Genomic DNA, 14,101 nt, shown 5'->3' with positions numbered 1-14,101 from the left:
TCATGAATTCATGGCTGAAGGTCAGGGTTAGGGTTAGCTTCATTACTTAAAACAACACTAGCATCTCTACAGACGGTCCTTCTCTCACATGTCTATGTCCACTAGGGCTGCAACTAACGATTATTTTCATTATCGATTAATCTGTCGATTATTTAAACAATTAATCGATTTGTTGTTTGGTCAACAAAATGTTAAAAAATGTTGAAAAATGTCAGTCAGATGACGTCCTCAGATGTCCTGTTTTGTCCACAAATCAAAGAGAGACTCAGTTTATTGTCATAAAGGAACAAAGAAACCAGAAATATTCACATTTAAGAAGCTGAAATCAGAGAATTTGGACTTTTTTTCTTTAAAAAACTACTCAAATAGTTGATGATTAATTTAATAATCGATTATTGTTCGATTGATCGATTACTTGTTGCAGCTCTAATGTGTACCAATCTTTTCAGTGAAGTTTTTTTTGGTGGTGTACGCAGTCATAAAGCAGGACAGCTGCAGTATATGTGTGTGTGTGTGTGTGTGTGTGTGTGTGTGTGTGTGTGTGTGTGTGTGTGTGTGTGTGTGTGTGTGTAGCAGGATTTATGGGAGCTGTAGTCAAACTGATTGGACGATACTGTTGCGTTTATTTAAAACAGAGTGGCCTAGAACGACCCTACATTCATCTTCCGCCCCCACCCAACAACCCCCACTTAACCACTCCAACCACCCCTTCATCTCCTCCTCCTCCTCCTCATCCTGTCTCCCTGGAGTCTCTTTTAAAAAAACTATAAACTCAGCCCCCCATCCATCCATCCTCCCTGCCTCTCTGCCCTCAACACCTCTCCTCCTCCCCTCCTTCCTTCCTCACCCTAATCATTCATTGAGAAAACAATGGTTAGCTGCAGCTGCATTAACATTTCCTCTGTGAAAAAAGAGAGGTAAAGTTCAAACCAGCCTCACACCTCCTCTATCTCCCCTTCATCACTTTCTCTGTCATTTCCCCTGCTCCTCCTCTCCCCCTATAATAAAGTCATAGTTGTGTATGTTATGTTCAGAGAGGCGGGCGACTGTTGGACAAGCAGCATTACATCAAGCAGCCGGTAAAAGTGTAATAAAGAGGAAAGGACAGGAGGGAGATTGAGAAGGGGAAAAGGAGAGGAGATGAGGAGAGGATACAAGGGGAGGAAGATGAGAAATAGAGAAATAAGAGGGGAGGAGTGGCAGGGAGAGGAGGAGAGTCTGATATGATGAAGAAGGAGGGAGATTTTATGGTCGGAGGAGAAAAGTGCAAAGGCTGCAGCTCTGTGACACCAGGCAGCTCCACTATACATCCAATCTGTTTCCTTCACTCTGTCACACACACACACACACACACACACACGTTCAGACAATTTTCTACAAGTCCACCAACACACTTAAATATACAGAGACATGACAGTCATAACACACACAAAGCCACTGCACAGTGCACACACATTCTTGTCCAGGCAGACACCGTTATTGTTTCACACTGTCACATACACACACACACACACACACACACACAGCAGCTCCGTCGTCACGTTTGTTCTTCATCTCTACATCTACAGTCTGCACACACACTGTCATGACAGGACCACACACACACGTAGCTGACTCTCCACTTGTCAGCAGCCACAGAGACAACGAGGACAATGAGGGAGGACGCTCAGCCAGATGAGTCTCAGCAGCAGCGTCTCTGTCCTCCATGGCTCCTTATCAATCACCACCATCAGTCATTTCTCAATCAATTAATCAATGTGCTGACTGACAGGAAATCAATCAATCAACAGCTGTTTGGAAGAATGAGTGGATACGTTACCAGTCTTGACTTTACTGTTAGCTACAGAACCATCCATCCATCATCTACTACACTGTTTATCCATGGAGCAGAAACACACAGCAGCCTCACACACTCACACCTTAAAGGTATAGTATGTAGGAATCCCCCCCATCGAATGCCCCCCGTTGCATATCAGAACGTATTCTTGATGTTGCATTCAGGTGAAATGGGGCAGACGTCAGACAGACAACAGACGCTGCATGTAACAGGATAAACAAGCCTCTATGTAAACAAGTGGTCCGCCAGCACGAGGCAAAACAATACAGGCCTGACAATATGTTGTCATGGTGATGTGGTATGGTTTTACCGTCTTTCTCTGGTGGAGTAAAATGACATCCGGTTGGTTTGCCGACGGCCGTCTGCCTGACTGCACCTGAATGCAACACCAGTGCCTCCGTCCTTCCTCACACTACACAGTGGTGACAGTTTTAACAGGCCGAGCCCACAGCTCCGCTCAGTTTCCGTGGTTACCTACGGCCACGCTGCCACTCAACGTAAAAAATGGCGATGCAACATGGCCGCCTCGGTTCGGTGCGTCGCCCACTTATGTATTTGTAACGACTTGTAACAACTCATTCTAAGGTACCAGAAAGCTTTCATTTGTATGCGGGTGTGATTCCACTTCAGTGAAATACGTATTTATGAAAACAATATTTGATTTTTGCTAATAAAAAGCCAAATAAGTTGGCTAATAAGTTAAAGCAGAAGTAAGTGGTCCGGTCGTTTTCGCTAATGCTGCGTTCCAGGCAGGCTTTTGAAATCGTAAATTACAGCTTCAAGTCACAACTTACGACTTTGTAGCGTTCCAGGCAACCCACTCGTGTTTTTCCGACCTGTTTTATCGGTGAAAGTCACTATAACGGCCACTCGTAACTTCTGACCGGTGAACTCGTACCAGATCGAACTGGTACGACTTCAAGGTCGGAAAAATACGAGTTTCCTTGAACGCACCATAACAGTCCTCGTCCCTACGTCGCCACATTCACGGCGTCCCTTGGCTGCACACACAGCCCTGCATGCCGTTCTCTCTCCTCATTGGATAAAAACTGTAGGATACGATAAATGTTTTCTCCTCGGCTCAGAGCAGAGCAGAGTGACTGACAGACCCGTGTTTCAGACCAAACACTCTATGTAAGTGATTGCTGTCGGAAGATACAACTATTTAAGACTTATATTAACACAAATATATCACTTACTTCTGCTTTAAGTAATACTGGAGCTTTAAAGGACAATTCCGGGCAAATTCAACTTGGGCTGTATTTTCCTATCATTTTAGGTCTAAAAGAAGGAATCTGAAGATTTTCAGTTTAATCGCTCCTGTTTTGCGGTAGTTGTGTCTGTCCCCGAATTGCCACGGCAGCAATGAATGGAGCGGATGGAAGTTCCACTGCTTAGGCTGTTTACATCCCTCAAAGCCGCAATTTTTTTCCACAGACAGCGTCAGATGGCGACTCAAACATGCACCGTGAAGTTTATTTACTTGAAGCAAGTCAAGAGTTGATATTCCTGTGTTTATGACACAAACGGGAGCTTCCGACTCACCTGAACACACCGAGCACGTCAACTTGGGTCTCGCGCGAGACTTGGGAGACTTTGAATTAGATCTAGTGCTTGAAGCTTGCTCTTGCTTGCTCTTGCTTGAAGTAAATAAACTTCTGGGTGCATGTTTGAGTCTCCATCTGACGCTGTCTGTGGCTTTGAAGGATGTAAACAGCCTAAAGCAGCGGAACTTCCATCCGCTCCCATTCATCGCTGCCATGGCGATGCGGGGACAGACAGGAGACATTAAACTGAAAATCTTCAGATTCCTTCTTTTAGACCTAAAATGTTAGGAAAATACTGCCCTGAGTTGAATTTGTCTGGAATTGTCCTTTAAAGGAACTTGGGGCAGGATCAAGAAATAAGACTCATTAGTGACACGATGCCTGTTGTGGTTGTCAGGGTAACTGCAGCCATCAGCCGGAGTGGCTGTGTGCATGAACTCTCCACAGCAGTGCAGCTGATGCTGTGACACTGTGGCTGGATTCAAAACCACTGCTAGTACGTAGCCTACTGATTTGGTCAAAATGTAGTATGTAGTATACAGTATGCAAATAAAAGCACAATCTGCAGTATGCAAATATCAAGATATCAATATCCCAGATATCATGCTGATTCAGAAAATATCTCCAGTGTGTATCTGACCCCAATGCACGCCTGACCTCTAACCCTAAACAAAGACAGTTTAGAGTAGTGAAGTATCTTTGCCATGGACCGTAACCATGTTATATAGCTTAATAAAATAAAATTGAATGCAGACTGATTGGTGCATTGTATAGGACGAATCGCCTTGTTGTTTACAACTACTTCCGGGTAGAAAACCAGCATTCAAACAATAGTGACGGACGAGAGTTTCGCTATATATATCTACTTTTTCACGTCACTATATCGCCGTTTAGACTAATCTGATGTTTGTAAAGTTTATAAAACCAATGATTGGACAAACATTACTATTTACGTGTGCACATTTTTGTAATTAGTCATGGTTATCAGAGATTAGCTGGGCTAACGGTTAGCTACCTGTTTAACTTTAATAACTCAGTGACTCAATAAACGGTCCATGAAAAAATATTTTCTCCAGCGGATATCTGAGTAACAACATGATTGAGCTAAATGGAGTAGTTTCATGTCGTGTCCCACAACGGGAGGGTTTTAACAGCTGACATCCTGGTGTTAGCTTAGCTACCGCCGTTAGCTTAGCTACCGTTAGCTGTCCCTGTCAGCTGCAGCCACTGATGCTTTCTAGACACCGTGATTCCCCCAAACTGAATAAATCCAACACATAGCAACACAAAACACACACACAGAAATAGTAATGTTTCTTCAATCATTTCAGATTTGTCTAAACGGTGATAGGGCGTGAAAAATATGATATATATAGCTAAACTCTCGTTCGTTACTATTGATCTCATTCAAATTACGTGCTGGTTTTCTACCCGGAAGTAGAATGTAAACAACAAGGCGATTCGGTCTATAAGTAAGTAAGTAAATGTGGTGATTTCTGTACATACAGAGCCCCAAGGCAGCGCTGCTCTTCTGTCCAATACACACAGGAAGCTTCACTTTTCATTCAAATAAACTAATGTGACTGCCACGATTGTTAGATTTCATCAACGAGACCAGCACTCTCCTAAAAACAATTTAACCAGCTGTCGGTAAACCTCTAAAAACCTGTGGGTAAGTTACTCGGCTCGTTTTCTTCCTCGGGGCGAGGATGGAGGTTGACCAGCCGATGAGCTCAGCTCCCCGGCTGCTGCCTCTGTGACGAGCCGCTGCTGCTGCTCAGCTGCTCCCACACTGGCTCTCCACTTCAACGTCAGAGTTAATCTCCTTACAGGCGTTATTTGGATAAAGTGGCCACAGATTGGGAATCTAAACTGTCACTTTCTTGCATGAAAAAATATTAAAACTTAAAGCAGATATCAGTGGAATGTTTTTGTTAATATAAGTCCTAAATAGTCCTATTTTCCGTCAGCAATCACTTACATGAAGTATTTCAGCCTAAACACGAGTCTCTCCGTCACTCTGCTCTGCTGTAACCCGAGGAGAAAATTTTCCTTGTGGGATACAAGTGTTATCCAATGAGGGGAGAGAACGGCATGAAGGGCTGTGTGTGCAGCCAAGGGATGCGCGTGAATGTGGTGACGTAGCACGAGGACCAATTGATGCCTGACAAGGGCGGGGGCTGCTAACTCATGGTGCGTTCAAGGAAACTCGTACTTTGTGTTTTTCCTTCCTGTGAAGTCATACCAGTTCGATCTGGTACGAGTTCACGGGTCGGAAGTTACGAGTGGCCGTTATAGGAAACTTTCACAGACAACAGGACGGTAAAAACACGAGCTACGGGTTACCTGGAACGCTACCAAGTCGTAGTTGTGACTTGAAGCTGTAACTTACGGTCTCAAAAGCCTGCCTTGAACACAGCATTAGCCGAAACGGCCGTGCCGCTGTTATCTGCTTTAATAAAGTGACGTTATTTTTTTACTAGCTGCTCACATGACTGTTTACTGCAAGACCTCCGCCACTGCCAGGCGCAAGTCAAAGTCGTCGAGGACTCACATTCAGCATCATCTGAGGTCACATCCGCAGGACAGCGCGGGAAATTCAAAACTCGAATTGCAGCACATTCTGCAGCACACAGTCTGTTCAAGACAATGGAGAGATCCGTGGGTGGGCTCATTCTTGGTTTTGAACGCTTCATCACCCATCAGCAGTAAAAAACTTAAAGGGATAGTTCACCCAAAATTCAAATTTCACTCATTATCTACTCACCCCCACGTCGACTAAGAGCTGTGAGAATTTTCAGAGTCCTCCGTGACTTTTCTCAGTTACGGGGGGGTCCATGCAGCAGTATTTGTCCATATAATGGTTGTGAATGGATACCAACTTTCTTCGTCCAAAAAGACACACCAAAAAACATCCAAATACTTCCATGCTGCTCGTCTGTAATGTCCCTCTTGTAGCCCCAACATGATAAATTGTTCCGAAAAAAATTTAATAAGTCTGTATTTTAAGCTTGTTTGTAGCAGAAGCTCCCAGTGTCACTGCTCTTTCTGTGTCAGTGCAAATCCGGCGAAACAATTTCTCATGTTGGGGCTTCAATACAAGAGGGACATTACAGATGAGCAGTATGGAGGTATTTGGATGTTTTTTGGTGTGTCTTTTTGGACGAAGAAAGTTGGTATCCATTCACAAACATTATATGGACAAATACTGCTGCACTGACCCCCCCTTAACTCAGAGAAGGCACGGAGGACTCTGAAAATTCTCACAGCTCTTAGTTGACATGAGGGTGAGTAGATAATGAGTGAAATTTGAATTTTGGGTGAACTATCCCTTTAATATGCATGTGTATTTTTTCATGAATCCTGCCCCAAGTCCCTTAAAGTGTTGCCAAACACCCTGACGTGCAGGTCTTTGGACTGTGGGAGGAAGCCGAGACCCCGAAGAGAATCAATGCAGGCACAGAGAGAACACACACAAACTAAGGCCCTGGACTCACTACAGCTACAGTCACAACAAAAGGTCCATGGAGCTTTCAGCCATGGCACACTGTCTTCATCAGGAGTTTGTCAGTTGGTTCAGAGTTGTATACTTTCCCATGGTGGAGAGAAGATTAAACCACAGCTTCCCAAAGATGGATGATTAAATCCTGCCTTGTTTCTATAGCTGAGGAGACTGGACCTCATATCAGGTTTTATCTTCTACTGATTCATCTGTGCCATCAAGTACGTTTTCATCAGCTACTGACCTTTTTTTGTTTGAACTGCAGCTTTAAACACCATTTTCTGCTGAAAACATGTAAGAAAAGGGCTAGGTCAAAAAGAATAAAAGGAATAGGTCACAGAAACAGAGTGTGCAGAGCTGCATTATTTAGGGTTAGGTTTTATAGCTGTTTCCTTTGATTGGTCATTGTTCCACAGAGGAAACTCTTCATCACTGCATCACTGTCTGTGAAGTTCTGTCCCGCAGCAGCAGCAGCTCAGAGTGTCTTTATGAATACAAGGAGGCAAAAATGCAGCAGTGATTGGTCCAACTCATTGTCCTGAGGGACGGCGAGGGTCGATCTGAATCAATCATCCTCTGCAGTGAGCGGACGGCAGCGCCGCAAAGCTTAGTTTTTCTCCCCCAATCTGTCAGCTTCTGCTTCAGGGAGCAGACACAAATATGTCCACTCTGCAAAACAGAGTTCACTTTAGTTGTCACTATACTATTGTCACACAAGTAAAGTAAAAACTGTAAACACTTTAGACTGTGTCCAGCTGCAGGTTTGGCAGAGAAAGCAGACTGAACACTGATTGCAGCATCAGCTGACGGTGGCTCAGATGAAGAGCTACAGCAAACTGACTGAGGCCTGCTGTCTCTGGTGGCAGTTAGTGGCTTATTCATCACTGCTAACCAGCATACTGTTAGATATTAAAGAGATACTTCAACATTTTGGCAAATTCTACTATTGCCATAATAGTAGGTTCGTTACCTTTAATTGTTGTGCAAGCTGTTTTTAGATCAGCGGGGCAGAGACAGCTAACAAAATGGAGGCTCATGGTATTTCCATGTTTCCCTCATCAAACTCATCAAATACACAATCCAACAACTCCAAAACGCTCTGGTGGACAAGTTGTGACCTGCACATTCACCACGCTATGAGATAATAACGTACGTATATGTAACATTACGACACATGAAGCAAATACTCAGAACTACTTGCGCTTTTGAAGTCACTCAGCTGCCCAGCAGCCGTGTCTGGGATGTAGTTCTGGCTGCATTTGCCTCAAACACCGTGTCCTAACTGAATGCAACATGAGCGAGGGTCCGACGATCGTGTCACATCTGACGCTCTCTGTCCACACTGAATCCGTTGCATCTGTGCATTTGTTGTCATGGAAACACATCAGCTGTGCGCTCATCCGCTCGACAAGATGGCTGAATACTTGCTTCCTACGTTTGTACCTTTTAAACAGAAAACAAGTTTCTTGACATATAATATAGCCTCAAAAACATAATGCAGGGTTTTCTGTAACATTCTAAGACGGCGCACCGCCCCCCGCCCAAGATGAATGAAGAGGCTATTAAAAAAAAGTCCGCTAGTCTCCTTGAAGCACCCGTTATGTGCCGCTCAAGACGACCATCATTCAAGAAATCAATCAGCTGTTCCTCATCCATGACGCTGTCAACGCAACGCGAGCGACAGAAATAGAAACCGGGCGCTGGGCTCTAAACGGCGCTCGGGGCCAGTTAAGACAATCCAACAGAAAACTATTCATTTTGTAGCCATCGCTAGCTCGCTTCACATCCAGTTAGGTCACGGTGTAAAACAACTCTGTGTGGTAACGTTGTGTTATTATCTCATAGCGTGGTGAATGTGCAGGTCACAACTTGTCCACCAGAGCGTTGTGGAGTTGTTGGATTGTGTATTTGATGAGTTTGATGAGGGAAAGGCGAAAATACAGCGCGCCGTGCAGAGCTCACGTCTCTGCTCCGCCAATCTAAAAACAGCTTGCACAGAGCAGTGTTGAGCCTACAGTCCTCACTGCAGGTGGAACTGGTTCGAATCCCTCATTGAGTGGCCCTTTCCTGCATGTCACCCCCCCTCTGCCTCTCCATTTCCTGTCTCTCTCTCTACTTTGCTTTCCATTAAAGACGAAAAAATTCTAAAAATGCCGCCTCAGCGTTTTTTGGGTAGACACCCAAAATGGATCTCTTGTGAAAAGATGATGTCATACCCCCACCGCTCTAACCTGAGCCACACCTCATAACAAAACAATAACAACGACCGACTGTCACTCCCTCGGACACTGCAGCTGAATCTCGCACATTAAATCATCATCAATCGTCATATTTGCACTGACATCACTCCCAGTCAACATTTAATCCATAAAGATGGATTTTAATACAGCAGGAAGCTTTTCGTCTTTTTCTGTCTTTGGTGTGTACTGTATGTGTGGCAGCGTTACAGCGCCACACCCGCTCCACACAGACCTGGAGGAGGTACTACAGCCTTTTGAGTCAGTGGATCCGTGTGTACGCAGATATTTCTTGAAACGATGCTGTGTTTACGAGGTTTAAAGGTATTATATGTAGGAATTCCCCCCATTTAGCGGTGCGGTTGCATATCTGAACGTATTCTTGATGTTGCATTCAGGTGAAAAAAAAACAAGAAAAAGATAGCTTTGGACGAGGCTCTGTTTCCATGTGGAGAAGGCCTCAAAATGTCACACCAGCAGTAGACAACCAACCAAAACACATCATTTCTGAAACAACGTCATCGGCCCACCTCTCTAACCTGTAACCTGAGCCACAGCGCTAGATGTCATGTAACCACAGCAACAATCATACAGGCTCATTCACATCATGTTGGTGTTGCAGTGGTGGTGATAGACCGGTGAAACTCTGCACCCATCTACAATCACCGCGCATGAAAACCTAATTAGTTTCTGCTTTAGTGCAGGAAACACACATTTCCTAGTGCGGTTTGCTGGAACGGAGAGACGTGCAGGACTTTAAGCCTAATCAGAATTGAGAGGGTGTTTGTAATATTGATGTTTCCATCCTGAAGATGTTAAAAAATTCAGGAGGTGAGGCTGCAGCAACAGCTCAATTTAATATGTTTCACTCCCAAAAACACTGTTTATGCTTTTTTTATTTTACCAGTTTCTTCAGGGGATAGAGGTGCAGAGACTACCTGTGCACCTGTTAACCAACAAAATAGGTGTGTGTGTGTGTGTGCGTGTGTGACTGTGTGAGTGAGTGTGTGTGTGTTAGAGAGAGGTAAAGAGAGAAAGAGAGAGGGAAAGAGAGAGAGTGTGCGTGAGAGGGAAGTGTGTAGGAGTGTGAATCCTGGCTGCGACACAGTAAACATATGCTCAAGAGACGTTGGAAAGAGTGTAAATTAGGAATTGAAAATATGCTGCAAACACACACACACACACACACACACACACACACACACAGTCAGTTTTTTGTTGGCTAATTTTGCAGCTTTGCAATTCATATTTTGTGTGTTTGGGGATTTGAGAGGAGCAGACGTCTCATTCCTCTCCGTTTAGCTGTCACCCAAACACTGCGTGGACCTCGGGGTGGGACTGCAGTCAGTGAATTCACTGTTGATAATTATACATTATATATTGGCAGGATAACAATACTGACACATCTCAGCTCTTTACAGCATCTGCTGTGGCTGAAAATAGACAAAGTGTTTGTGCAGAGATGCAAAGTGAGTGGTGAGATTACGGTGGTACAAACGAGCTGCTGATCACTGGAGGCAGCAGCGCTTTAATAGAAACACATTAGGCTTTGATTTGTTTGGATTTCACTGACTCTTATCCAATCCTGTTCTCCCAGCGTTATTGTTATTGGACTGGGAAAAGATGCCGGATTTCTGTTTATTGTATGACTCTGTCTTCAGCACATATCACTCCCATAAACCATCTGTAGCTATAGTGTTAGCAGTAGGTTCATTATCTTTAATTGTTGGTGCAAGCTGTTTTTAGATCGGCGGGGCAGAGACGCGAGCTGCACGGTATTTCCACATTTCCCTCATCAAACTAAATTCACAATCCAACAACTCCAAAACGCTCTGGTGGACAAGTTGTGACCTGCATATTCAGCACGCTATGAGATAATAACTTATGTAACATTATCCTATCTTTTCTTTTTATTAAGGAGTTCATCATACAACACAAACAACAAGACAAACACAAATAAAATAGAAAATAAACATTTGGCGTCTTGAATGCAATTTGGGATCACGAGCCCCCAGCTACCCACACACACTAACTACCTAACTTCACCTAGCTACCTAGCCTTACCAACTCTACCTTTCCTAGCAGTGACGGCCCGGGCCACTGCGTGTTCAGCTCCCATACCCGGACCCGCCCCCGCGGACTAAACCTTTAAGTGTGTTATGTAACATTATAACACATGAAGCAAATACTCAGAACTCAGTACTTGCACTTTTAAAATCACTTTTTGCGACTTGTTTATGTGTAAAAAGTTTGGACTGCCACCCTCTGGTAACTACACCCTGATCTACACATTTTTATTGGCTCGTCTCACTATGCATTTTACATTTACACATATCTTTACTATGTCTAGCTAATTATGTGGAGCATTGTGAATCTTTTTAAAGAAAAAATCCTACATAAGTTAAGTTATTTATCATCATCATCATTTACTATTATTATAACTTACTCCAAACCAGCTGATGAACCAGTGATTATCCACTGGTTAAAAACCTACTAACATCAGGCTTTTGCCAGCAATGAGATACTACAGATCCATTGAACTAGTATGCAGTGGCTAGCAGCTACCGGTTTCTCCCCCTTATCAGTGTGTCTGTGCGTGTGTCTGTGTCTGTGTCTGTGTCTGTCTGAGTCTGCATGTGATGAAATTGCTTTCTGCAGCTGTGTGTGTCTTAGTTCTGATTTTTAGAAGGGTTTAACCCACACTTTCTTCTTTTTTCAATTTTTTAAATTGTGTTGATGTTTATATGAAAACATAGCTAATGACTTTTCTGCAGCTAATTTGGATCGCGACCCCTGACACTTTATAAACACTGTGCATGACATGTGTGGAGGCAGCTAAATAAATGAAGCCTTATAAAACTTTTAACTTTCAGAGATTTTAAATACAGCACCATTTCCTGCCAAATAATTCCATACACATATCTAAATACACATTCACACACTAACAGTGAGTGACAGTGGGCCAAATAACAGAAACACTAAAATGCATCACAGCTACAAAATGATCATTCAGTTCCATCACCAGCTCTCTAAGATTGTTCTATACAAACTGAACATTACAGCCTTCATAGAGAATTTACTGCAGGGCTGTTGTATAAAGCTTCATCAGTTTCAGCCACTTGTTCCTAATAAACTGACAACTGAATATGAGTAATTATCAATTGCATGCTGAAGCTGTAAAGTGTCTGACAGGAATCAATTAGTTGATTTAGGTGCAGTTCTCACCTGCAGCCTGAAGATGCTCGCAGTTTTATGATATATTATTATTATCACCAGGTAACACATTTTACACCTCTCCATTTCAAAATGGAACCCAGGAACACATTTCTCTCAGACACTTTAACTGGCTTACATTGTACTTTTATCTGAGAACATCTTCTCCTGTGGTAAAATGTCTTTCCAGTAATGTTGGTGATGGAGCACAGACTGGTAGACTTTCTCTGTCTGAACACATTCTATTGTTTTCATCACAGTGACTAACTACCTGCTCCATATTTAAACTTGCACTACTTCTGCTGCAGCATTCAAGCTCTCTGCTGTCAGGAGTTTGGTTTAATTTTCTTTTCTTTTTTTTCTTTTCTTTTCTTTTTTCCTTGATGAGGAGGAGCGTGCTACGTGTTACGGTGAGCGTGTTACGTCATTTCCTGCCTGTACCTGCTGCACTGTTGCTGTGTTGTGTTAGACTTTCTCAATCCCCCGTCTAGTGTTCTGCTAATTTAATCACTTTAAGCACCAGTGTGCACCACGTTTTGCTACATTACACAACTTTCTGTCACTTAAGTCTTTAACAGGACTCTCTTTGTATCTCTCCATTCAACTTGTTGTATTTGCCACAGGTCCGCTAGTTAGCTTAGCATACTAGCTATGGCTTCCCCTCCCTCCTCTGTCTCCTTCTCCTGCTCTGAGTGTCAGATGTTTAGCTACTCCTCTGCCTCCTTTAGTAGTAATGGTATGTGTAATAAGTGTAGCCTGTTTGTAGCTCTGGAGGCGAGGCTCAGCGAGCTAGAGTCCCGGCTCCGCACCATGGAGGCTAGTCCAGCTATAGTAGCTTCACAGTCCAGCTTAGCCGGTGCGGAGCCACCTAGCCTAGCCACCGCTAGCAGTTCCCCCCCAGCCCCCGTGCAGCCGGGAACTAGTCAGTCCGGCTGGGTGACAACAAACCGAGGGAAACATAGACGCAATAAGCCCGTGTTGGCCCACCAACCCCTTCACGTCTCCAACCGCTTTTCCCCACTCAGCGACACACCCGCTGAGAACGTAACTCAACATGTCGACTCTGTTGCTCACAGCCCCGCTGTGAAGTCGGCATTAGTCATTGGCAGCTCCATTTTACGGTACGTGAAGGTAGAGACTCCAGCGAGCATAAAGTGCATCCCAGGGGCCAGAGCGGGCGACGTTGAGGCTAATCTAAAGCTGCTGGCATGTAAACGTAAGGTTAAATACAGTAAGATTGTAATCCATGTCGGCGGTAATGACACCCGGCTTCGCCAGTCGGAGTTAACTAAGGTTAATATGGCTTCGGTGTGCAACTTTGCAAAGACAATGTCGGACTCCGTAATTTTCTCTGGCCCGCTGCCCAACCTAGTGAGTGACGATATGTTTAGCCGCATGCGTTCATTCCATCGCTGGATGTCTAGGTGGTGCTTAGATAACAACGTGGCTTACATAGATAACTGGACCTCCTTCTGGGGAAAGACTGGTCTGATTGGGAGAGATGGCGTCCATCCTACTCTGGATGGCGCATCCCTCCTATCTAGGAATATAGGGCACTTTATTAGCCATGCTAATCCCTGACAAGCACCCAGAGTTCAGACCAGCAGGCAGAGCCGCAGTTTAACACGCCCCTCTGCTGGGTCCTTCGTGTTGTCACCCACCCAGCCTATAGAAACTGTGTCTGCCTTGAGGCTGTCTAAGCCTAAACCCGAATCTAGAGGAGTTGTTTATAGCAACTTAGTTAAAATCAAAACCACTGCTCCAG

At 44.1% G+C, this 14,101-nt stretch overlaps 3 protein-coding genes across 4 annotated transcripts in view; 1 reads left to right on the top strand and 2 right to left on the bottom strand.

The window, feature by feature from the left end:
• Nucleotides 1–14,101, bottom strand: part of cyb5a (cytochrome b5 type A (microsomal)) — a 188,169-nt gene that overhangs the window by 42,757 nt on the left and 131,311 nt on the right. The window lies entirely within an intron of this gene.
• The window catches only part of fars2 (phenylalanyl-tRNA synthetase 2, mitochondrial), a 237,955-nt gene that overhangs the window by 189,226 nt on the left and 34,628 nt on the right, over nucleotides 1–14,101 (bottom strand). The gene's annotated exons all lie outside the window — the stretch shown is intronic.
• On the top strand, nucleotides 12,988–14,040 carry LOC146967025 (uncharacterized). The gene has a single exon (XM_085763261.1). It carries the CDS (start codon nucleotides 12,988–12,990, stop codon nucleotides 13,915–13,917), a length of 930 nt encoding a protein of 309 aa, XP_085619387.1. The 3' UTR covers nucleotides 13,918–14,040.

This window comes from Trachurus japonicus, chromosome 20 (genome assembly GCF_045865225.1).
Source record: "Trachurus japonicus isolate A0001 chromosome 20, Traja_1.0".
NCBI lineage: Eukaryota > Metazoa > Chordata > Actinopteri > Carangiformes > Carangidae > Trachurus > Trachurus japonicus.
This window is presented reverse-complemented; position numbering and strand designations above follow the sequence as displayed.